A 25,315-nucleotide genomic window follows, 5' to 3' on the forward strand; every position below is an offset into this window, starting at 1 on the left:
ATGAGGCTTCCTTTGGTTCTTTTTTTAAAACATATTTTTATTGATTTCAGAGAGGAAGGGAGAGGGAGAGAGATAGAAACATCAATGATGAGAGAGAATCATTGATCGACTGCCTCCTGCACGCCCTCCTTTGGGGATGGAGCCTGCAACCCAGGCCTGTGCCCTGACCCGGAATCAAACCGTGACCTCCTGGTCCATAGATTGACCCTCAATCACTGAGCCATGCTGGCCGGGCTCCTTTGGTTCTTCTCAAGTCAGAAGCAGCTCAGGGACTTGTGAGCATGTGTGGAGAGCAAAGTGCAGGGAGAGGTTGAGGCCAGGAAGGACCTAGCAAACATGGACCGGGAGCACACGGTGTGCCAGGCGCCTGGTGACGGGAGTGAACATACTGACCCATTTCCTCCTCACAAGGACCCCTTGGAGCCCAGGTGGTCCAGCTGCAGCCTCCATGCTCCTAATGACTGTGTGAGAAGAGCATGAAGTTGAGGCCCAGCCCTGCCCTGCCACATCGGCCACCCTGAGGAAGTGGTGGAACCCTCTGTGTCACCTTGGTTTCCTCGTTTGTCACATGAGAACAACAGCGCCACCTACATCATGAAATAGTGCAGACCGGGTGTCCAGCCCAGTGTCAATAAACAATCTCTTTATAGAAAAACCCTGGGTGCAACACGGTCACGGCAGAAGTTCGACCAACCTGAAGGAAGTCAGTCCTGCAGGGGTCGCCTCGGCAATGGCTGCGTTTTCCCCGAGCTGTTCCCGCAGAGGGCGAGGTTTGAGGCAGGAACCGGCCCTCGGAGGGTGGAGGGTCCTGGGTCGCCTTGGCAACTGCTGCGCCCTCCCCGAGCTGTTTACTTTGAGGCCTGAGAGAAGAACCCACCCTCAGAGCGCCAGGAGCGACCAAGGCAGTCAGTCCTGGGTTGCCCAGGCCAAGGCCACGCATGGTAGAACTCTGGGTCTGGCCCAACAGGGGGCATGGCCAGCTTTCAAACCAGACCCTGACAGGAGGGAGGAGAGAGCCCCATGCCTCACAGAATCAACAGGTGGCCAGCTTGCTGTCAGGGGCCTGCCAGCTAGGAATCCTATTCACCTGCATATCTGTATGTGCTGTGCCGGCCCGGCCAAGGGTGACCCTGAGTGGAAATGGTGAAAGGCTTAGAAAAGACAGACAAGAGAATGAAAGCTGGGTCTCGGTGGGACGCTGCTTCTCTAAGAGACAGCCACCACATCCACAAGCCGTGCCTTTATTTTATAGCAGATGCCACGAGGCAAAGTAAGGGTGTGATCAAGATGTTTACAACATTCTCATGGGTTTCAATCCTACTCAATTACATGCACCTGAACTCTATCAAGCCCACATCACTCAGGCATGTGTTCAGAGCCAGGGTTCCTCAAACTTTTTAGACAGGGGGCCAGTTCACTGTCCCTCAGACCATTGGAGGGCCGGACTATAGTTTAAAAAAAAACAACAAACTATGAACAAATTCCTATGCGCACTGCGGGCCTGGGACGAGTCGGCTGCTAAGCAGGACAGGCAGCGGCACCCGGCGAGCCGGATAAATGTCCTCGGCGGGCCGCATGTGGCCCGCGGGCCGTAGTTTGAGGATGCCTGGTTCAGACCATAGGTTCAAGCCCACAACCATAGCTGTTGGCTATAATTGTGCTGGGAGGGCCCTGCCCTACAAGCTGGGACTTGCACGTGGCAATGAGAGGACTGTGCCCTCTCAGCAGTCCAAGGCTTGAACCTGTCCAAACACTGTAGCTGCTCCCCACATCAGTATAAAGTTTTAATACATTATATTAGAGGTCGTGGTGGTACTGTTTTATCCACAGCGTCTACAGCAGGGGTGGGCAAACTTTTTGACTCGAGGGCCACAATGGGTTCTTAAACTGGACCGGAGGGCCGGAACAAAAGCATGGATGGAGTGTTTGTGTGAACTAATATAAATCCAAAGTAAAGGAGCGGAGGGGAGAGCAAGAAACCGGATAGAACAGCCGGATCTGGCCCGCGGGCCATAGTTTGCCCACGGCTGGTCTACAGGAATTGCTGCAGATATACTTCTCGGTGGAAGAACCTTTCATTCCCAATATAAATTACAAATTCCATTAAATGAAACTTCAATTTCTAGACTCGATATAAACAGTGAAGTTGCTAAAACTATTAAAAAGGCCCAACTTCTCTTTATTAATGCACTATGGCATCCAGTCATGCTATAAACACCATAGACAGATTACTAAGAGAAATTATGAATTTCAATGTTGTATTTGGTGGGAAAGTTCTCCTTCTTGGAGGGGGTTTTCGACAATGTCTCAGTATTGTACCACAGGCTATGCGATCGGCCATAGTACAAACGAGTTTAAAGTACTATAATGTTTGGGGATGTTTCAGAAAGTTGTCTCTTACAACAAATATGAGATCAGAGGATTCTGCTTATAGTGAATGGTTAGTAAACCTTGGAGATGGCAAACCTGATAGCAGTTTTCATTTAGGAATTGATATTATTGAAATCCCCTGTGAAATTATTTGTAATGGATCTTACTGAAGCTACCTTTGGAAATAGTATATCTATAGATAATATTAAAAATATATCTAAACATGCGATTCTTTGTCCAAAAAATAAGCACGTTCAAATATTAAATGAAGAAATTTTGGATATACTCGATGGAGTTTTTCAGACATATTTGAGTGATGATCCCATTGACTCAACAGATGATGCTGAAAAGGAAAATTTTCCAATCGAATTTCTTAATAGTATTACTCCTTCAGGAATGCCGTGTCATAAATTAAAATTGAAAGTGGGTGCAATCATCATGCTATTGAGAGATCTTAACAGTAAATGGGTTCTTTGTAATGGTACTAGATTTATTATCAAAAGATTGTGACCTAACATTACCGAAGCTGAAGTATTAACAGGATCTGCAGAGGAAGAGGCTGTTCTGATTCCAAGAATTGATTTATCCCCATCTGACACTGGCCTCCCATTTAAATTGATTCAACGACAGTTTCCCGTGATGCCAGCATTTGTGATGACTATTAATAAATCACAAGGACAAACTCTAGACAGAGTAGGAATATTCCTACCTGAACCCGTTTTCGCACATGGTCAGTTATAAGTTTCTTTCTCTCAAGTTCGAAGAGCATGTAACGTTAAAGTTCTAAATACTTCATCACAAGGGAAATCAGTCAAGCACTCTGAAAGTGTTTTCACTCTTAATGTGGTGTACAGGGAGATATTAGAATAAGTTTAATCACTTTATCAGTCATTGCATCACTGTTGTTTTTATATCATGTTTTTGTTGTTTTTCTATCATGCCTCTGTTGTTATATCCTTTTGTTACTGTTTATTTATTAATAAATTTATATATTATTTTCATATACATTTTACTAATTTCCTTTCATCTCTCACACTTCTATTATAGAGAAAGGGCAAATAGCAATATTAAAATATTTCCCCTAATTAATTCCCTTTTAATGTGCATGAATTTCGTGCACTAGGCCACTAGTATGCCTAATAACGATCAAGATGTTCCTATAGATAAATGTCTAGCACAGTGCCTGGGCTATGGCAGCACACAAACCCTCATGCCATTTCCATATCCACCCCCCATACACACACACACACAGACACGTCCATTACAACTTCTCTTTGAGATCCCAAAACACAGAGGTTCTGGTTGTAGTGCTTCTTCTAGAAGCCATATGAATTTGGACACCTTGCTTCCCTTCTCTGGATTTCTATTCCTCATCTATAAAAATAAAATCGGGTCATTGTTCAAAGACGAATTGGCTCCTTGGGTCTCTCGAGGATGGAATCTGCCAGGCCCTGGGATAAAGGGGCCAGATCTCCCTAAGATTGGGTGATGAGCAAGCTGGAGGAGCAGCGTGGAACAGCCGACACCTCCTACACCACCAGGCCTGGGGAGGCAGACACACGTGATAAAACGTCACTTTATGGACGACAGACTATTTTCCCTCTTTGAACTTCCAGGCTCCTTTCCAAAGATTTTATTGGGCCTTTTCACTTGTACATCATTTGGGTTAAGTTTCTGTGTTGGTCCAGGATTCAGCCTCAATGGAGAATGAAGAGCGAGGACACTGCCCAGCCTACCTCCCTCCCTCCTGGTCACAAGGGCATGGCTCATCTCTGCCATCTCTGTCCCTCACATGTGGCTGTCCCATCCGCTCAGCCTCAGCTGCGGCCCAGAGTACTATTAGCTGCATGCCAGGGGTGGTCCAGGCGGTGTTTTCGGCTGCATAACAGGAGCTGGAAAGCATTCCAAACCAGTCTGCGCTCCCCATCCCTCCCAGAAAAGAGGGCAGATGTGTGGGGCCGGAGCTGGCAGCTGGAGCATCACTTGCAGGTGGCGTAGTAGAGCACCCGCTCATTGATGTGGTCACGGATCTTCTCCACGTGCTTCTCCAACCCCGTCAGGTCCGCGGAGCGAAGCATGATGGCCTGGCTCCCCTGCAGCAGCTCCGACTCCATGACTGAGGGCAGATGGAACAGCGGCGGGGGGGAGGGGGAGGGCTGGTGAGACCCCCCAAAGACTCCCAACCCTTCCTTCTCCTCCCACCCACCTAGAGGCAGCACCTGCAGAAGGAATCACTTCTGGGGAGCTCCATGCCCCTCCAACCCTATTCCACTGTTGGAGAAACAAACATGGCAGAGGCCAGACCCAGGAAGCCTTTGCCCCACTTATCCCATGGCCCCTACCCTTCTCCTCTGCTCTGGGCTCCCTCAGTTGTCCCAGACTAGTGAGGGAGGCCACTGGCGCCAAGATTAGCACCTGCTGCTATTGGACGCAGAGAGCTGCCACCCCACCAATGATCCTCAAGTGGGCCCCTTGGTGAAGAGCTGGCTGAGTGACCAGAATTTCTCCCTAAAATGCCACTCCAGATAAATCTAGTCCTCTCCCTGTAGTCCATTCTGCACACCACCACCACCAGATTGTGCATAGAGGATCTGAAGGACTCCAAAATGGCCTCATCTAGCTGGTCTCTCCTGTCACCCTAGGCAGGAGACCCTCTACCACATTCACAAGAGCTGAGACCCGGCCTCAGCTGGGTTTTTCCAGGAATAGGGAAGGAGTGCACTGCCTCCCTAGGCTCCAACGTTAGGCATCTCTAGTTGTTTAAAAAAAGACTAGTCACCCTAGCTGGTTTGGCTCAGTGGATAGAGTGTCGGCCTGCAGACTAAAAGGTCCCGGGTTCGATTGCAGTCAAGGGCACATGCCCAGGTTTCGGGCTCAATCCCCAGTGGGGGATGTGCAGGAGGCAGCCAATCAATGATTCTCTCTCATCATTGATGTTTCTGTCTCTCTCTCCCTCTCCCTTCCTCTCTGAAGTCAATAAAAATATATTTTTTTTAAAATAAAAATAAAAAAGACTAGTCATTAAGCCAGAATCTGACCACTTCTTGCTTATACCCATCATCCCAGGTCTATCTCCTGGGGGTATCCTATCTAATAAAGAGGGAATATGCTAATTGACCATCACTCCATCACAAAGATGGCTGCACCCACAGCTGAGGCCAAGTTCCCATCAGGAGCTTTAATGAGCAATCAGCAGGGACCTGAGGCTATGTCCTCCCCTGCCCCCGTGGGGCTTGACAGGGGACCTCAGGCCTCGCCCCCCGTCCCTGGAGTCAGGCTGGGGGACCTCAGGCTGCACCCCCGCCCCAGTGCCAGGCCAGGGGACCTGAGGCCATGCCCTCTGCCCGGCAGGGCTTGACAGGGACCTCAAGGTGCGCTTCCCATCCTGGTGCTGGGTGAGGGGACCTCAGGCTGCTTCCCCCGCGCCAGCACCAGGCTGGGGGACCTTAGGCTGCGCCCCCCACAAGGTGGGGCTTGACAGGGGACTTCAGGCCATGCCCCCTGCCCCAGCACGGGGCCAGGGGACCTGAGGCTGCTCCCCGCTGCCTGGCTGGGCTTGACAGGGGACCTCAGGCTGTGCCTCCCACCCAGCAGGGCTTGACGGGGGACCTCAAGATACACCCCCAGTACTGGGTCGGGGGAACTCAGTCTGCGCCCCTGCCAAGTGGGGCTTGACAGGGGATCTCAGGCCATGTCCACCACCTGGCGGGGCTTGATGGAGGACCGCCCCAGTCTGGGCTGGGGGACCTTAGGCCACGCCCCCATCCTGGCACCCAGCCAAGGGACCTGAAGCTACGCACCCTGCCTGGCAGGGCTTGACAAGGGTAGGACTGGCCAGGTCTGGATCTAGCCCAATGTGGCCAGTGTGGGGGCAGCCAGGTCTGGGTCTCACGCGATTTTGAGGTGCATGTGGGTGGGCGGGGACTTGACTCTGGGTCCCATGGTGTGCCCCAGACTCTGACAGGAGGAAAGTTTTCATATACATTTTACTAATTTTCTTTCATCTCTGACACTTCTATTATAGAGAAAGGGCAAATAGCAATATTAAATTATTTCCTCTAATTAACCCCCTTTTAATGTGCACGAATTTCCTGCACTGGGTCACTAGTAGGAATATATTTGCTCTGCCTCCCACATGGCAGTCCTTCAAATGTCTGAGACTCATCTTCTCTAGATTAAACCTCCTTAATTCCTTCATCCATTCTTTATTTGATGTAATCATAGAGCCCTTCCCTACCTCCCAACCCTGGTCGCTCTCCTCCTGATGTTTGGTTTGTCACTGCCCTTTCTGAAGGTGTAGCAGCCACCACTGAACACCACCCCCAGGTGAGATCCTATCAGCAGAGTGTGACAAGGTTGTTCCTGGGCTGACATTCAGCTGGTGAGCACTCATGTGGGCCTATGGGCTGATAAAATACTGAAATTTTAACAGCTGCTGTCCTGTTCCCAGTACCCATCCTTAGGGCCCCCATGCATGATCATCCTATAATCTCGTAATTAAGGTCAATTCCTTCAAGCAGCTAAACGCTGTCCCAAGGCTATAACCTGAGCTTTTTCTGATTGGTAAGTGCATGACATACTTACATAGTTTCTAAATATTTTTAACATCATCCCTGAGCCAGTATGTATTTTGGCTGCTTTATATGTATTCGCTCTTTGCCAGTAACAATACATGGCTGACTTATATCAAGGTTACAGTTACTCAGCACTCAAGTCATTTTCAGGTGATAACAACTCACACATGCTTATCACTTACCAGTTAATAGAGTGTTTTCACTGAGGCCAGGCGCACAGACCCAGCTGCACGGACCCCTGCTACTTCTCTCCATCCAACCCTGAGCCTCATCAGCCCTCCTCTCCTGCTGGGTGCTCCTGCCCCATCTTCATAACATGCCTCATCCTTCCTGCTCACCCTGTTTTGAGATCCCTCCCTTCTTCACAGCCTCTCCCATGTCTACACATCCTTCAGGCCCATGTCTAATCTTATCTGCTCTGAACATCCATTTCTCTGACATTGTTTAGTCTCTGAATCCCCAGACCTCTTATTATTTGGGATCCTATCATAGACCCCGGTATGCTATTGAGTACAGTGCCATGCACCTCGTGTATAATAGGAAAAGTGGTTACATCTGGATTGCAAGCTTCTTGAAAACAGGCCACGTCGTCTGAACATCTCTACATTCCCCCGCAGCCCCACCACTGTGGCCCATACTTACTATGTGCTCAGGAACTTGCGACTGACCTCGCTCCCTTAGCACCGCGAGCTCCAACAAGACTGAGCCTCAGAAGCCCTGGGGTGGGACCAGCCCTCACCTCTCATCCTGTCCATCATCTCCATGGTTTCCCCAAACAGCTCCTCCGCCTCCATCTTGACTTTCAGGATGCGGTTGCCCTGCTCCCCCAGAGCAGGGCCCTGATGCAGCCGGTCCTTCAGCTCCGCATATTTTCTCTTTATTCTGTCAAATCCCTGAAAAAGGTAGAACATTCTCTGTCACCATTATCATCATCCAGAGTCCTAAAGACCTTTGGCTAGAGCCCTTGTCATCCAAATCAACACCGAGGGATAAGGCACCACCTAATATCCCCAATGGATTGGTTTTGCCTATAAAAAAACAACAACAACCTAGGCCCATGGTCGGCAAGCTGCGGCTCGCGAGCCACATGCGGCTCTTTGGCCCCTTGAGTGTGGCTCTTCCACAAAATACCACGGTCTGGGAGAGTCTATTTTGAAGAAGTGGCATTAGAAGAAGTTTAAGTTTAAAAAATTTGGCTCTCAAAAGAAATTTCAATCGTTGTATTGTTGATATTTGGCTCTGTTGACTAATGAGTTTGCCGACCACTGACCTAGGCCATAAGCTATCTTAAACTTCTGCATGTCCCTCCCTTCATCTATAGTCCCTGTCACTTCCCACTTACCTCCAGCTCAGTGTCGGGCATATAGTTGTCCCTTAGTAGTATTTGGCAGCTTGGCCATTGTACCAGGACTAAGTACTAACGTTCCTGGTACACTGAGAACATTGAGAATGGCTCTTTGATCTTCTCTCTGGTCTAACACTGGCCAGAGAGAGAGGGGGATCTCAGGTTAGGCTAAGTCAACAGTGTGTCCTGGCTGGGCAGCCATGACAGGGACAAGCTCTGGATCGGATGTCAAGAGACTTGCTTTGTGCATGGAACAGAGTGCAGAATCTCAGAGGGAAAGCGGGAGGGGGGGGGGGGAGTGGGTAGGGGGGTGGAAGGTAATCAACCAAAGACCTTGTATGCATATATTCATAACCGATGGACATAGACAATTGGATGCTGAAGGCCTGGGGGTGGGGTGGGGGCTGGAAGGGGTTAATGGGGCGGGGGGGGGGGACATATGTAATACTTTCAACAATAAAGAATTAAAAAAAGAAAAGACACCTGCATTGCAGATGAGCTTTGCTTTGGACAAAGTTACCATTTAATCTGCAGAAGGAGAAGGACTGGACTAGATCATGTCCAACATGTCTGAGTCAGCTACGATCGAGGCAGCCAGAAGGAGAATTCAGATGTCTGGCCAGATTTGGGTGAATCCTGAAGCCCCTTCTGGTATTCTAGAATAACTGTCATTCTACTTGCTCTTGAGCCCATGGTCCTACATAGTGTACAAATATCTCCTATAAAGTGCCCTCTCCTGCTTGCAAGCCCCCCACTGCTGTGCTTCCTCAGGCCAGCTGTGACCTCTCTGTACCTCCTGGGCACTCAGCGCCTGCTGGCTGGCACCCTCCGCGAGCTGCTGAGCCTGGGCTGCCTGTGCCCGCTGCTGGCTGGCCTGGTGGAGGAGCTCCTCCATCCGTGCTCGGAAGCCGCCCAGCTGCTCCGTCATGCCCGTCACCAGCCTTTCCGCTGGCCCCAGCACCTGCTGGACCTTTGTGGAGAGAGGGAGACCTGGTTCAGTGGCGGGTCTCACAGGCAATGGTCTTGATCCCTCCTTTCTCCAACGCACCAGGCAGCTACAGCTTTCTCCAACCAGAACACCCCTACCACCCCCTCCCAATCCCCGGTCTGCCCAGGGCATCCCGGCCTCCCCCTTCTCCAGCTCAGCGACCCCACTCCTTTATGCACCTGGCTCCAAGGCCCAAAGCCAGGTTCAAGGCTACAACCCTCTTTCTTTGGGGTCCCGGCTCGGTTTCCATCCAGGTCACTTTCTGGCATCTTCTATGCCTTGTGCCTGAATCTGTTTGCTCATCCCCAAAAAGAGGGAAGGAGGCCATGACACCTCACCTCAGCAACCCTGTCCTGGATGAGCCGAAGGGAGCGGCTGGTGCCCTGCATGGTGCCCTGTGCTTCCTGCAGTGCCACGCTGCCCTGGCGCAGGTTCCCCACCACGTCCTCCACCTGGCCTTCCACTGCGTGCGCCCGGCTCCTAGGGCCGACAGGGCAGAGGGGAGAGAATGTGTGGACAGGAATGAAGAGGCGAGTGGTTCTACCCACTCACCAGTCCAAGAGAATGTTCTTCCCAGCCAAGACAAGGGAGCACTAACTCAGTAGCTTTTCCATGCCAGGCCCCCACCCAGCAGACATGATGAATGGGAGGTTATGTCTGAGACACCCTGTGGGCATGGTTTCCCATGTGAAAGGCAAGGGTCACCTTGAGTAAAGTTCTATTGTATCTCACGTCGCCATCCCCCACCACAGTGAGCATCCCCTCCTGTCGCCCAGCCCCCCTGTACTCCTCAGACTCGGAGAGCTTCTTCTCTCACTTCCAGCAACAGACTTGGGGAGCAGGACGCCAGCCCAATCCTGGGCAGGGTGGAGGAGTTCAGGCCCAGGGCCCTACCTGGCCTGCTCGGCCTCGGCCTGGAGCCTGCGGGCCCGAGCAACGTCCTGCTTGGTCTGGGACAGCACCAGGTCCACGTTGGGGAGCCTGGCTGCGATGGCCTGGATCTCATTCATCTTCCGCAGGACCGTGGCCGAGTCTGTGGGCAGCCACAGGGCCAGCACCGCCTCGCTGACCTCCTGGATGGTGGCTGCGTCGGTGTCAGGGTCTAGAAGACAGCCGGTGGTCAGACTGGGAGAGCCCTTCCACCTCCCCAAAGGTCAGAGGCCTCTCTGGGCTGAGCGGCACCCATGGGTGGGGGGGGGCACTGCTGTGGCATCTCGCCTGGTGCCCCAAGGCCCTGCTGCCCCCTCTGAGGCACACTCAGCGGCCCATTCTCTGAGGGTTTCCGGAATGTGGGAAGATGACTGTCGGCACAGCTGTGACAACTAAGTGTCTGGTGGCACAGGAAACTGCAGGCTGGGGAGAAGGAGGTGATGCCAGACAGCTGGTCCTGCACAATGCCTGGAGCACAAACATAATCAGCCCTAAATTCGGGAGGGCGGCCAGGAACTGGAACTGCTCCCTTGGCAATACGACTCCTTCCGCGTGCTCCCCCTCAGACCAGAGTGCTCCTTTTGGCAAAGGCAGATGAAAATGATCAGGTCTTTGCTCAAAGGTCACCTTCTCAGAGAGGCCAATCCTGGCCATCCAATCTCAGATCACAACCTCCACCCTACACTGACCCTCCTCACCTTCCTTCTCTGCTTATCTTTCCCTGCCTTATCACCACCCACATGCCAACATATAGCTTGTTTATCTGGTTTTTCTGTCTCTTTTCCTACTAGAACCTGAGCTCCATGAGGGCAGGGTCTGTTTCATCCACAGCTCTATCCCCAGCCCCTAGCACAGTGCCCGGCAGGTGGGGACACTCAGTGTTTGCAGAGTGAATGAATGATTGCAAGGGCTCCAGACCCAGGCCTCCCCACTGCTAGTCGAGCAACCTGGGGCAAGGCAAATGGCCTCTCTCAGCTCAGTTTCCTGATCTGTGAAATGGGAATAACCATCCTCAACCTGAAGGGATGAAATGACACAATCAAGTAGCAAGAATTTTACAAACCATCTCTGGATCAGAGAGTAAGCTCAGAAGTACAGAGAGAGCATCTCCTCCCCATCTCTCCCTGTTCATTTTTACAGATTCCACTGCTATTGACGCGGTAGGGAAGGGAACGGGGCGCCCACCTACCCAGCTGGTTTGCCCTGAACTTGAACTCCTCTGGGGCCCTAGGACCCAATCTAAGGGGTCCAGGATAGGCTTCCTAGAGAGTAAGATACCTGGAGAGTTCCTAGAGGATGAGTAGGAATCAGCAGGTAAGGAGATGTGGGCCAAGGAAGACAATCCAGGGAGAGGAAAAACATTAGCAAAGGCAAGGAGGCAAGAGTGTTTGTGTGTGTGTTGTATGTGTGTGTGCTCATGCTCGTGTGTCCGTGTGAACTATGGAGTAAGATGAGTCCTCTGCACTCCCTCCAAGCTGGATGCCCATTGGCAAGTTACTTAGCCTCTCTGTGCCTACAGTCCTCATCAGCAGAGCGGTAGGCAGTCGGGATGGAATGATGTAGTACATGGGAAGCACTTAGAACAATGCCGGGCACTTAGTAAGAACTCAGTAAACCTGAACTATTGTTTTGTCAGTTCCATTTGAAGATCCAGGAAAGGCGACACCCCCTCTCCCCCAAGGTCTCCGCCCCCACACTGTGACCCTGAGTGCCAGCACCAGGACTCTGGAGACCAGACCCTGCCATGGAGACAGAACTGTCCTTGGCCCCTCCTTCTCTCTGCCCCTGGCTCTGTAATAGGACTTGACCTGAGACACAAGTATAACTGAGAGGACGAAAGGGGCCCCCAGCCTGCAACTCCCTGATGTTCATGTGAGCCTTGCACCCTGAGGACAGACTTGGTCTGACTCTGAGCCCCAAACTTTGCCCTGCCCCTCTGTCCATGTTTGTCGGGCACCATCTCCCTGCATCCCCAGGTAATTCTCTCCCCACTCTGGGGCTCCCTGGGAGGGTGGCTCCAGCATGACCCCAGAGAAGCCAGGGGACCTCAAGGGATCCTTTCTGGCCCTCTCTGACCCGCTATCAACTCTCAGGAGGGGGCTTCAGCCTGTTTGGAGAAAAGACAGTTCAATAGTAGCAAGAAGAACCACTGTCGTCACACCAAGCCCTCAGCTCCTTTTAACGAGGCTCCCAGCCAAGCAAATTCCCTGGCAGGGACCAGAAATCTAATAATATCAACTCATATTCCTGAGGCACCTTTAATTTTTCAAAACACATTTTACATCAGTGACTCGATCCCCGGAATACACTTGTGAAATACTACCATCCTAGTTTGCAGAAGCAAAAGATGAGGCAACGCGAAGAGCGACTTGCCCGAAGTCACCAGGTTCCTGCATCCCATCCAGGGAACTCTGCACTCCTCAGGTGGCGTGGGAGGGGCTCTGGTTCATTTATTCATGCAACCAGCGTTGGGTATCTGGCCTTATCCTAGGTACCAGTGACACAGAGAACAAAACAGACAGCCATCCCTGCCCTTTGGAGTTCACAGTCCAGTGGGGAGACAAACAATTCACTCCTGGACGAATGGATTCTAGAACACAGGCTCGGAGCAACGTGATGAAGGTCAGGTGCCAAAGGGGAAAGGGAAGGAGGGGTGGCCCAGGTAGGACAGCCATGGAAGCTGTCTCCCCCTCCCCCCGCACGGGGAGATGATATTTAAGCTGAGACCTGGAGGGCAAGAATCCGCAGCCTTGGAGAGAGCACGCCAAGCAGAGAAAGACCAAGCAAAAGTCTCGAGACAGGCAGGAGCCTGGCCTGTTCAAGGTCGTCAGTGAGCAAATCAGGAAGACACAGGGCTGCCTGCCCCGGGGGTGAGCAGAGGCCATGAGAAGGAGCTGGGAGTTTATTGAAAGAGCAAGGGGAAGCCAGGGGAGGATTTTAGGCATGAGTGGGACCCCACGCACACATTTTTTAAAGATGTTTTTGGCTGTTTTGTTGAGGCGAACCTGAGGGAGCAGGAGGGGAGGTGGGGGCAGCCAGCTAGGGGACTGACAGGGCCTGGTCCAGGTGGCCTGGAGGCAAGGGAAGGAGGCGGCTGGTTGACCTGCCAGGACAGCAGGAGTGGAAACATTTCAGCCCAGGGCTGGGCAAAGGCCAGGCTCACCTGAGAGGAAGTCCCGGACCTGCTGGATGAGGAGCCGCGTGCGCCTGACGTCTTCCTCCATCTGGGAGCGGCTGGTGCTCACCTGGGTCTCCAGGCGCTGAGCATCTGACTGCACCTGCGAGGCGGCCTCCTCGGCTGCCCTGATCTGTAGACATGCGCTACAGGTCAGCGATCATCAGAACCCCAGGAGAGCCTCCCGCAGACCCCAGGGTTCTGAGGACACCCGCTACCCAAGATCTGCCTGGGAAACATTTATAACTAACTCAGTTTGGTCCCAGAGAAAAGTGATGTGGAGTCAGATATTTTTTAAAAAGCCCAAAATGTTGGCACCAAAGTCTACTTCTCACTTGCTGTGAGGCCCGGGACAAGTCAGGGGACATCTCTGGTCTGTAAAAAGGAAATTGCCCTCCCCAGGGAACTCTGTCCTCTCTGCCCCCTCCTTTGGGTGCCCACCTCGCCTTGGTCGCACCTACCATCTGCCTGGTCTGCTGGAGCTGGGCGTTGAAGCCCCGTAGCTGCTCAGCCACCTGCCCCGCTGTCCGGAAGGCCCCACCGGCCTTGGGGAGGGTGCCTCTGCAGTGGGAGCCGCAGGCTGTGCCGTTGTCTCGGGGGCAGAGCTCACCAGGGCACGATCCTGGGGTGCAAGGTGTCTGCCTGGAACCCCCACAGAGCTGTGCAGAGAGGGGCCATCAGAGGTACCCAAGGCTCCTCAACAACCACTCCCATCCCACACAAAGAGCCAGACATCTCCATGGCAACTGGGCACCAGAAATCTGTTTCCTTGGCAACAGTTGAGCACACCGTGAGGGGCCAAGGGTCAGGATGAGTTGGGGAGTGGGGTAGATTCACATTGCCCTAACAGGAAATGCATACAGGTAGTTGGTGTGTGACAAGCTGGGGTGTGTGACAAGCTGGGACCGGGCCTCTGGGAAGTGGGGCTTCATGCCATGCCTCACCTTGTTGATGGTGGGTGTCAGATCAGGCAAGGAAGCCATCTCCAGCTTCAGGGCTGCGAGCTGGGGGCCCCCAGCTCCTCCTCCACCTCCCGCCTGCTGCTCCAGCCTCTCAGCCTCTCTCCGGCTGTCCCTGACTTGGAGCAGCCGGTGGGAGCTGTCGGAGACCTGCTGGCTGGCCTGGGATGACCGCTGGTAGGCTTCGGTCAGCATCCGGAAGGCTCCTGTGGGAAGAGGAGAGGGAAACTGAGTCACCCTGGACCAGAGGTCCGGAGATAGAGGAGTAAGAGGCGAGGTGTGGTGTGGGCGTGCACACGGCTAAGTTCCCCCTCCTCACCTGAAGGGTCGGCACCGCTGATCTTTTCAAACTGCTCCCTCTTATTCTGATACAGAACGAGGAGGTGATTGAAGCTTCTGTCCAGAGTCTCCAGGTCTCCAGGGAGGGACAAGGTCTCCTCCTCCAGGGGCAGAGCGGGCTGCAGGTCCTGCAGGGTCCGCCTGAGATGCAAGAGGAGTGCACTCACATATAGGAGGGGTTCCCAGAAACAGCCCTCCCTTTGGAGAAACTGCTACCAAGTCAGGAAAGACAGAGAGGCCTTCAGCAAAGGTAATGGGACGTGGATGCCACAGGCTGAGGGTTCTGCTGGACAGAGGCTGGGAGGGCAGCCTAACCCCCCTCCCTCCCTCCCTCTGCAGGCAGGTCCAGAAAAACCTCTCCTTCCCTGACTGCTGTGTCACCGACATCCCCGACTCCCCTGCACCTTGTCTGTGACCCCGACATTCCCCGACTCCCCTGCACCTTGTCTGTGACCCCGACATTCCCCGACTCCCCTGCACCTTGTCTGTGACCCCGACATTCCCCGACTCCCCTGCACCTTGTCTGTGACCCCGACATTCCCCAACTCCCCTGCACCTTGTCTGTGACCCCGACATTCCCCGACTCCCCTGCACCTTGTCTGTGTCCCCGACATCCCCGACTCCCCTGCACCTTGTCTGTGACCCCGACATTCCCCGACTCCCCTGCACCTTGTCTGTGACCCCGACATCCCCGACTCCCCTGCACCTTGTCTGTGACCCCGACATTCCCCGACTCCCCTGCACCTTGTCTGTGACCCCAACATTTCCGACTCCCCTGCACCTTATCTGTGACCCCGACATTCCCAACACCTCTGCACCTTGTCTGTGACCCCGACATTCCCTGACTCCCCTGCACCTTGTCTGTGACCCCGACATTCCCCAACTCCCCTGCACCTTGTCTGTGACCCTGACATTCCCCAACGCCCCTGCACCTTGTCTGTGACCCCGACATTCCCAACTCCCTGCACCTTGACTGTGACCCCGACATCCCCAACTCCCCTGCACCTTGACTGTGACCCCGACATTCCCCAACTCCCCTGCACCTTGTCTGTGACCCCGACATTCCCCGACTCCCCTGCACCTTGTCTGTGACCCCGACATTCCCCGACTCCCCTGCACCTTGTCTGTGACCCCGACATTCCCCAACTCCCCTGCACCTTGTCTGTGACCCCGACATTCCCCAACGCCCCTGCACCTTGTCTGTGACCCCGACATTCCCAACTCCCCTGCACCTTGACTGTGACCCCGACATCCCCAACTCCCCTGCACCTTGACTGTGACCCCGACATTCCCCAACTCCCCTGCACCTTGTCTGTGACCCCGACATTCCCCGACTCCCCTGCACCTTGTCTGTGACCCCGACATTCCCCGACTCCCCTGCACCTTGTCTGTGACCCCGACATTCCCCGACTCCCCTGCACCTTGTCTGTGACCCCGACATTCCCCGACTCCCCTGCACCTTGTCTGTGACCCCAACATTTCCGACTCCCCTGCACCTTGTCTGTGACCCCGACATCCCCGACTCCCCTGCACCTTGTCTGTGACCCTGACATTCCCAACACCTCTGCACCTTGATTGTGACCCTGACATTCCCAACTCTCCTACACCTACCCACAGCTGGCTCCCTTAAGGGGCACCCCGGCCCTCCTCCTGGGGTCCCTACAGGTTGACCTCAGCCACCACCTGTGTAACTGAGGCACCGAGGCTCTCCTCGGTAGCCACACTTGCTCACTGAGCTCCTACAACTGCTGCCCACTGGCTGTCTGCACCTGAAGGGGGTCACCTGCCCAGACCCACGCCATAGAGCTTTCAGAGATTGGCCTCTCGCCTCGCGTGCTCAGGCCTGGACCGCCCATCCACGGACTGCCCGCCCGTGCCCACCAAACGCCTAGGGATTCACTGCTCAATTGTGAGAGTGAGGTCAATCACACACCTGGACAGCTCTGGGCAACTGGCATCGTGAGGACTCTGGGAATGGGAACTAAGTATAGAAGCTTCGAGAGCCAAATCTCACTAAGAAGGCGCTTCTGCTGGTAGGAGGGGTGTGGGTGGGACCGCTCCCATTCCAAAGAAAAAGACAAGTTATTCTTAGATCCCTTGCCTCTCGGATGCCCTCCGCCCGGCGGGTGACTAATCCAGAGCTGAGTCCCTCTCCCAGGCAGGCCCGGCACTGGAAAGAAGCCCGGCTTGGGCTCGGGCCTGGGCTCAGAGTCCCCTTTTCTCCCCCTCCCGCCCCCCGCCCCGGTCCCCTGTGGCCACAGGGCTCTGTCATCTCATTTACCTGGGCTTGTTTCCTCACCTGAAAAATGGAAGTGATGACACTCATCACACCAACCACACGGACCGTTGTGACAGTTAAAAGAGAGAGTCTGTGGAAATGCTTTGTAAATGGCAAAGGGCTCTACCCACTCGATGAAAGACTGGGGCGCCCTGGTGTGAGGCCCTGTGGCCTAATTCTTCTCAGGGCTTGGCAGGGGGAGGATTACCTGAGAGAGAAGATGGCATTGGCCACCTGGGCCACCTCCTGCTCGGTGGCCGGGGCGCTGCCAAGAATTGCCTGGATCTGCTCTATCTTGGTCTTTGCATCCAGGATCCGGGAGGCCAGGTGGGGGTCCTCTAGGCCAGACACAGGCCACAGGGTGGCGGTGGCATTGCGGAGGCCGTGGAGGCGCCGGGCCTGCTCCTGGAGGTTGGAGTCATAGGTCTGGAAGCAGGGATGACAGGCCACACACAGCGGGTAGCGGTCGCAGTAGCCTCGCTGGCACTGGTCACAGCGGGGCCCGGTCAAGCCAGGGCGGCAGAGGCAGCGGCCGGAGGCCTTGTCACAGCCTGGGCCCTCCGTCCCCCGGAAGTCACAGTCACAGGCTGGGGAGGAGGAAGGAGGCCAGGGTCAGGGAGCCAGAGGGGTCTAGTAGGGAGAGTCTGAAGAGGAGGTCTTTCTGACTCAGAATAGGAGACTAGAATAAAATCATGGTGACGCCAGCACTGTCTAGCACCTACTATGAACCAGGCACTGTTCGAAGTCACCACGCACACAGGAACTCGCTTAACCTTCACAGCCGCTCCACGACAGCTGGCCACCCTCATGCTCTCATTTTTTTAAAAAAATATATTTTATTGATTTTTTACAGGGAGGAAGGGAGAGGGATAGAGAGTTAGAAACATCGATGAGAGAGAAACATCGATCAGCTGCCTCCTGCACACTCCCCACTGGGGATGTGCCCGCAACCAAGGTACATGCCCTTGACCGGAATCAAACCCGGGACCCTTGAGTCCACAGGCCGACGCTCTATCCACTGAGCCAAACCGGCTAGGGCTCATGCTCTCATTTTTATAGATGAGGCACCGAGGCACAAAGAGCTTAGGTACCGAGTGCCCCTTCCCCAAAGGAGAAGACTGAGGCCTGCAGAGGGGGTGACTTGCCCCCGTCACTCAGTAAGGCCAAGCGAGCGTGGCCACTTGTCAAATGGACTTTCTGGGCAAATTACTCCTTTCCCTCAGGACTCACTGTCTCCATCTATGAAGAGGGACAAAACATCGCCCCTCCCGACTGCAGCCCTGGAGATGGCTCTGAGAAGTGCTTGCTCAGGGAAGTGGGGAGCAAAGCACCCTCCTGTCATGGGGATGCAGGGAGGACACCTTGTCCCTGGCCCAGGGCTGGGAAGCCACACCGGCTGCTGGAGCAGTGGGGAGCCTGTGCTCTCCCGGGGCCCCCCAGAGCCCACACCACATGAATCACATGATATCCTCCCAGATCCCAGACCACGTGCCCCCACCACGGGCCCACCCACGAGCTCATCCCGTCACAGCCTCCACGTCCCCCTGCCCCGCGGGCACGAACCTCGGCATCCCCCGGCCACGTCGCCGTAGGTCTGGTCGGGACACTGGCGGATGGCCGCAGCGTTGCACATCAGGCCACCAAACCCTTCCCGACAGGGGCACTGCCCTGTGAACTGTGGGGGAGGGAGGGGGACACCATGTGGGAGCCTCCCTGGAGCCCCAGCCTCAGAGAACCCCCCTGGTGTGGCCCCACACAATGGCTTCTACTCAGAGACAAGCTCTTAAGTCTCAGCCCAGGATGGCCCTGCAGAAGGGGTGGCGAATGGGCAATGCCAATGCTCCCGGCCACAGAGGAAGCTCACTGCTCAATTGTGAGAGTTAGGTCAATCACACACCTAGACAGCTCTGGGCACTGACGTCAGTGAGGACTCTGGGAATGGAAACTAATTATAGAAGCTTCCAGAGCCAAATCTCACTACGAGTGGGTGGCCTCTCAAAGGCACTGGGGACAGAGCAGCCCAGCCTGGCTCTGGAAAGGCCCGGAAGGGCAATGGGAGGGGATATGGATGTGCTGGTGGACATACGCCCTCTCCTGTTCCGGGGCCCACGGGGTCACCCCCACCACATACCGGGTTGCACTGGGGGCTGAGGGAGTTGTTTGGGTCGCAGGCACACGGCTCGCAGCCCCGGCCACTGGCCAGCTTCCAGTGGTAGGGAGCGCACTGGTCACATTTGGGGCCCACCACATGGGGCAGGCACAGGCAGCGCCCGCTCTCCTCTTCACACGGCATGTCCCGTCGGGACCCCAGGATGCTGCAGTCACAGCCTGCAAGAGGGAAGGCTGCTGAGCTTGGGGGTCAGCCCACCAAAAACTCACCCCCAGAGAATATGCACCAGGAGGGGCCCAGCCTGGAGAAGAAGCAGGCAAGGCCGATCCCTCCAGATAACCTGGCTGACTCATAAGGCCTCCGGGGTTCCCACCCGTCCCAGCACCTGCCTGCTGGGCTGCCCGCCCTGCCTCCCACTGGTTGACTCAGTCCCACCTTCCAAACTGAGCCTGTGCTGCCACCTGCTGGAAGGCATAGCACAGTGAGCAGGTTAAGTCATGGATCTGGTGGCTCCGTGCAGCCTGCCCCAGGCCATGCCACGCTGGGCCCCCTACTCACGGTGGCAGCCCTGCGGGTTGGTGTAGGTGAGTCCTGTAAAGCCCGGCTTGCACAGGTCACAGCGCTCTCCCTGCACATGCTCCTTGCACACGCACTGCCCGGTCACTGGGTCGCAGGGAGCCCCCGGCACTGCCCCGTCCGGGTCACACTCGCAGGCTGAGAGACAAAAGCGGCCACCACAGGAGGAATAAAGAAGAGCAGAGAGTGATGAGCCCACTGTAGGGGCCAGGCTTCCTGGTGAAAATCCTTGTTCTGCCACTTACTGGCTCGCAATCTGACAACCTTAGTAGAGTTATTTAAACCCTCTGTGCCTGATTCCTCAGAGGCTTCTTTTGAGGAATAAATGAGTAAATATCACAGGGACCAGGGCTTGGCAGGTGTTAAGCACTATACACGTTCTGTCACATTATTTACTGAACAACTGTGCACCACGCACTGAGCCAGGCACTCCGGCATGCTGCCCTAGGTCATCCTCATGATAACCATGAAAGGTGGAGATGATCATCCCTACTGTGCAGATGAGGAACCTGAGTCTCACGGATGGCAAACAATGTACTCGGGTCACACAGCAAGCAAGTGCTGGAAACAGAAGTCAAACTCAAGTTTTTCTCACTCTCTCCATACATAAATAGTATCAACAGGAAGTGACCCACCGCCACACCGAGACCTCGCGCGTGCCTTTCAGAACACAGACTCCCAGCCTCTAGAACGGCTTTCCTGATTAACCCCGCCTGCGTCGGATGGCTTCCGTCCAGCCTGCTCTCTCCCGTATGAACCTCTGGACCTGTGGCCGAGTCAAGTCGCCCCTGGGCGTTCATTTCATTACATGCCATTCATTTCTTTATTCACTAAACATTCTTTGAGCATCCGTTCTTTGCTTGTCATTGTGTGAGGTCCCGAGGATACCAGCTATAATCCCTGCCATGGAGGGATTCTCAGTGTTTGGGGAAGATGGAAAAATACGGAGCAAACCACATTGTAGCATGTAAAGGCAGTGACCTATCTAAAGACAACAGGCTGTGCCCCTCCTTTTCCTGTGTGTATGGTTTATATTACCAAACAGTGTATGTGCTTCTCGACAGCAGGAACTGTGTCTGATATTTACTTTTCTCTCTCCTCTGCCCAAAAGAAGGATTACATATGATTGATTGACCAACTGACGAGTGGTCCAGGCCACTTGCTTAGAAGCAAGCGCACAGCTAAGTTAAAACAATGGCCCACAATCCTGACACACAACCAAGTCTTCCTGTGTGTTTGTGTGTCCCCAGGGACATGGGCTCTGTTGTGTCCGGCACGGATGGGGCGTCGTGGACAGATGGTACCCGGGGAGCCCCCAACTCACGGATGCAGGTCTCCTCAATGGGGGCACCGGGGCGCCGGTTCCGGAAGTAATGGAGCTGGCAGCGCTCGCAGTTCTTGCCCTCGGTGTGGTCCCGGCAGTTGTCGCACACCCCTCCATGCGCCCCCTGGCTGGAGGTGAATGCGGCTGGGTCGAAGTGACACGTCTCTGAGTGGCCGTTGCAGTCACACTCTGAAAAAAGGAGTTTCCAGGGCTGATGTTGGGCCATCTTGCAGAGCAACAGCCCCCGCTACCTCGTTGGCATCCCTCACAACTCGACAACAGGCTCAGGTCTGGGAAATGAGGACACTGAGGCCCGGGGAAATTTGTGTAATTTATTTAAGGCTATATGGCCAGTCACAAAGCAGAATAGAGTGAGAACTCAGGCCTTCTGACCCCAAGTGTGAGGACTAACCCAAGAATCGTTGTCCGTGTTGGGCCAAAGAGAGAGTGCCTTGAATGGTCCATTCCAAACCCTCCCCCATTGCCACTGTGGGTCTCCTGCTGAGTCACTGCCTCTTCCTGGACTGGGGACCCCTGTTCCTTCCCCTCAGTTATGCAGAGAAAGGCCCTGACTCTAGGGGACCAGCTGAGGCAGGAAACCAGACACATCTATACAGGAGAGGGCAAGTGAAGAGGCCAGAGAGCGAGGATCTCTCCCAGCCTGGCTGAGGAGAAGGATGCGGAGGCACACGGAGGTTGCAACCCAAATACTCTCTCCATCCCCACAGAGCAAGGAGACCTTAAATTGCAGCGGTGCAATTAAGACTAAATTTAAATAATGAAGAATCCGTTCTCCCTGTGTCCCAGGAAGGGTCGCTGTGGCCCAGGGGGGCCAGCACCCCACTCAGTCATACTTTGGCATTCATGGGGGTCCTGGTCATCCGCAGGTCTCCAGGGCCGGTTGTTGTAGAAGGGCGCACAGCGCTCACAATTGAAGCCGGCAGTGTTGTGTTGGCAGACACAGGCATCATGGACCTAGCAGAGGGGCCGTCAGTCATTAGGAAGGATTATCAAAGGAATGGCCCAGGATGGGCCTGCCCTTTCCCTCTGACCTTCTCCTAGGTCCACCACTCAGGGTCCAGCTCAGGCCCCAGCTCCTCCGGGGTGCCTGTGTGTGCATGTGTGTGTGTCTGCTCTGCTCCTCTAGCTGGGCTTCTACAAACTCATTCCTTGCACCTGGACACCCCCGTGATGCCCAGTGCAAAGCAGCACCCGGAAGTTACCCGGACACCCTCACTGGTAGACTGTGATTCGAGAAGTTTGTGGGCCCTGTAGAGCTTTCTATTGCAACAATGTATGACTGAGGTTGTTTGGCTAATGGACCGCATGATGAATCGTTACTAGACTCATTAAGGTATAAAAATAGAATAGCTATTATGTGCTAATTGTCTTCCAAATTCAGCCCAACACCCCCAGCCTGGCATTCAAGGACCTGTATGTTTATTCCACGCTCATCACTCCCTCCTGACAGCATAGGCAAGCTGAGCTCCAGAGCGGCACCTTCCACAAGCCCTTATTCCCTCACCTTTTGGCTTGAACTGATGTTCTCCTTTCTGCCTGGAATACCTTTCTCTCTCTGTGCACCCATGAAACACTGCTAGCTCCAATGGCATCTCCTTCACAGGCCTCCCTGGCCCCTCCAGTTCCATGGATTTCAACCCTGGCTGTGCTCCAGAATCATATGGGGAGTTTTTTAAAAAATACCAACAACAGGACCAATTCAGTCAGAATCTCAGGGACAAAGGCCAAGCATCAGTACTTTTTAAAGTGGCAATTTCCTTGTACAGCCAGATTTGCAAACCCCTGGGGCTAGGCGAGCCCTGTCCCTGTGCTCCAGCCCACAGCACACAGTATTCCCCATGTTGGCAATCCCATGCTCTGGTCCTTTGTTAATGAGCCTTCTGGCCTCCTCTGCAGCTGGGGCAAGAGCTGGCCCGGAAGCAGAAAGAATAAAGCTAACCAATGTTCATTTCGCCTGTATTTCCCTCTCGGGCCATGTCACATGATTGCCTGGTGCCCACCTGTGGACAGGGCCAATAGCAGGCTGCCTGTGTGAGTAGAATGGAAGCCCTGCACAGCGAAATGACAGCTCCCTCCTTCCTGGCCCAGGGTTCTCCTCCACTGGTGGTTCTAAGTTTGGTTTCACAGCAATAGCCCCTGGGTGGCTGGATATGTTGGAGCCTCTAACCCCATCCCTGATGCATCTGACTCAGCTGGTCTGGGGCACACGTGGCATCCGTGTTAGATGTTCTCTCTCTCACCCTGCCCATCGCTCACCACGAGATGGGACTTCAGAGTTTCCAGGCCAGGAGCGCTCAGCCCTGGCAGGGTATTAGAACATCTCAAAGCTTTAGAAAACAAGGGCCTGGCAATATGTCCAGGAACTGATTGTGTGTGGCTAGGGCTGAGAAGCACTGCCTTAAACTCCCCCACGCCCACACGCGTGCTTACATGTAACTGAGAACACCGAACTGCAGATCTCAGTCAGGGCGACAAAATCGTGGTCTTTGAAATGATAATCACTTACACTTTTCGCACCATTGCTAAAATACGAAATATTCACGACTTAAATGGAGTGCCCACCCGACTTTAAGGGAGGCTCATAGATATCCCTAATTGTTCTGGTCTTGCCCTAGTCCTTCCCACCCTGGACTGTCACCTGCACGGCAGTGGAGGGGCCGGCAGCGGGGGCTCCGGGCTCGGGGGCGCAGCGGTCAGCATGGCCGTGGCAGAAGCAGCTCCCTCGCAGGCGCAGCTGGGACACCGCGTAGTAGGCGCTGGGGGGATAGTGGACCCTCTGGGGCACAGGGGGCAGCCTGGTGAAGTTGACTCTCAGGTTTGTGATCCCCCCCAGCTCTGAGAGGGGCAAACACAGGGAGAGAGGGGGATGGGAAAAGACAATAAGGAAAGGAAGTTAGAGGCCATTAGTGTCTCCATGGGCAAGGTGGGAAAAGAAGGAAATTCTGGTTTTACCAACCCGCTTCCCTGCCTTTATAAGGTTATCCCAAGGGTCATCTGCCCCATCCTCAACGCTCTGAGGCAGAAAAGACAAACACACACACATTCAGGCCTTTTGCAGCTCTGGGCTACCACGGTAACCCTACGGGGCAAGCAGGGCAAGTGTTCAATCCCGCCGTGTTGTCAGAAACAGGAAAGAGCAGGGATGCTCCGTGACCTGGGTCCCACCCCTGTTTTGTTCTCCACCCACAGTCCCACAGGCTTGAGGGGCAGCCGTGCTGACCTTGAATTTTTTGACTTTGAGTTGCTGGAATCCCAGAGGCTAAATCCATAACGTTCAGTTGGACCTAAGAGAGGAAAGAGGCAGGCACTGAGGAAGAGGTAGAATGTGTCCCCAAGCTCAGAAGTCTCCCTTCCACTCAATGTCCCACCCTCCTCACGCTACGCTGAAGTCCTTCTAACCTGGAACCCAAGATCACCATGAATGAGAGGCCTGCCAACTGCCCTCGGAGAGTGAGATGATTGCACGTGCGCGTGCATGTATGTGTGTATGTGTATGTACAGTCTCTCCTCTCCATTGAAAATAGAGCAATTCCAAGAATCTCCTGATTTCCCAGGACCAGAAATTACAGTAAGAGATGTACTGTACATGCACAGATTTAGGGAATACTAATTTTTTAAAGCCCAGGATGAATGAGAGGATCCGGAGCCCAAGAGGTGCATGGATGTGGTAACTGTCACCCTCTACACCCCAATTTTAACTACGCTTTTCCTTTTTAATATGAGTCATTTATTGGATGTGACTTTATCTCATACCCCAAGAAGAGTTTTCACATCAACCCTCCACAAAGCAGGAAAAAGCCCTGTCTTTTGATCTGGGGTCTGGAGACTGTGGTCATCAAGGATCTGGGTGTGATAATAACCAGGGAGGGAGCAGCTGTTACAGCGAAGGAAAGAGACCATCCAAGCACCCCACGGGTCAGAGCAGCTCAGAGAAAGAACAAACAGCCTCCCGCTGGCGGTGGGGGACGCAGTGATGGAAGGAATGAGGGGATTTGATGGGGTGGGAGGATTCAGAGGAGAGGCACTGAATTGTTTCTAGGGACGGTTTCTCATTTCCAGCCCAGGGTTTAGGTTTAGGGGACTGTGGCTTAGACCTGGATTTCCTCCAAGGCAACGATGGGGCTCCAGGAATGGATTAAATGGAAAAGTTAAGTCTCGTGTTATACCCTATTGAGGTGAAAGCAGAGATTAGATGAAATGTGTGTCTTTGCTCACTGGACTCTAAGTAGCTGTCTCAAAATCCTCACATGGGAGCAAAGTCGGTTGTACCCTCTCCACCATGGGGATAGGCCGATGGGACGTGGGGTAGGGGGCCATGACAGAGGG

The 25,315-nt window shown here is 54.1% G+C and overlaps 1 protein-coding gene across 10 annotated transcripts in view; it reads right to left on the reverse strand.

The window, feature by feature from the left end:
- Positions 1–1,174: 1,174 nt before the first annotated feature.
- LAMB3 (laminin subunit beta 3) overlaps positions 1,175–25,315 on the reverse strand; it is a 107,438-nt gene continuing 83,297 nt past the window's right edge. For all 10 annotated transcript variants that reach the window (XM_080647922.1, XM_080647920.1, XM_080647929.1 and 7 more), the window contains 17 exons: positions 24,210–24,273; positions 23,628–23,824; positions 21,823–21,943; positions 20,969–21,157; positions 19,627–19,782; positions 19,090–19,286; positions 18,522–18,633; positions 17,167–17,545; positions 14,661–14,821; positions 14,327–14,547; positions 13,844–14,041; positions 13,371–13,515; positions 10,172–10,379; positions 9,616–9,757; positions 9,083–9,259; positions 7,684–7,837; positions 1,175–4,486 (listed from right to left, as the gene is read on the reverse strand). In XM_080647922.1, the coding sequence (XP_080504048.1) occupies positions 4,350–4,486; positions 7,684–7,837; positions 9,083–9,259; positions 9,616–9,757; positions 10,172–10,379; positions 13,371–13,515; positions 13,844–14,041; positions 14,327–14,547; positions 14,661–14,821; positions 17,167–17,545; positions 18,522–18,633; positions 19,090–19,286; positions 19,627–19,782; positions 20,969–21,157; positions 21,823–21,943; positions 23,628–23,824; positions 24,210–24,273 (2,958 nt within the window). In that variant the 3' untranslated portion in view covers positions 1,175–4,349. The remainder of the gene's footprint in view (positions 4,487–7,683; positions 7,838–9,082; positions 9,260–9,615; positions 9,758–10,171; positions 10,380–13,370; positions 13,516–13,843; positions 14,042–14,326; positions 14,548–14,660; positions 14,822–17,166; positions 17,546–18,521; positions 18,634–19,089; positions 19,287–19,626; positions 19,783–20,968; positions 21,158–21,822; positions 21,944–23,627; positions 23,825–24,209; positions 24,274–25,315) is intronic.

This window comes from Plecotus auritus (assembly GCF_963455305.1).
Source record: "Plecotus auritus genome assembly, chromosome: 12".
In the NCBI taxonomy this organism is placed as follows: domain Eukaryota; kingdom Metazoa; phylum Chordata; class Mammalia; order Chiroptera; family Vespertilionidae; genus Plecotus; species Plecotus auritus.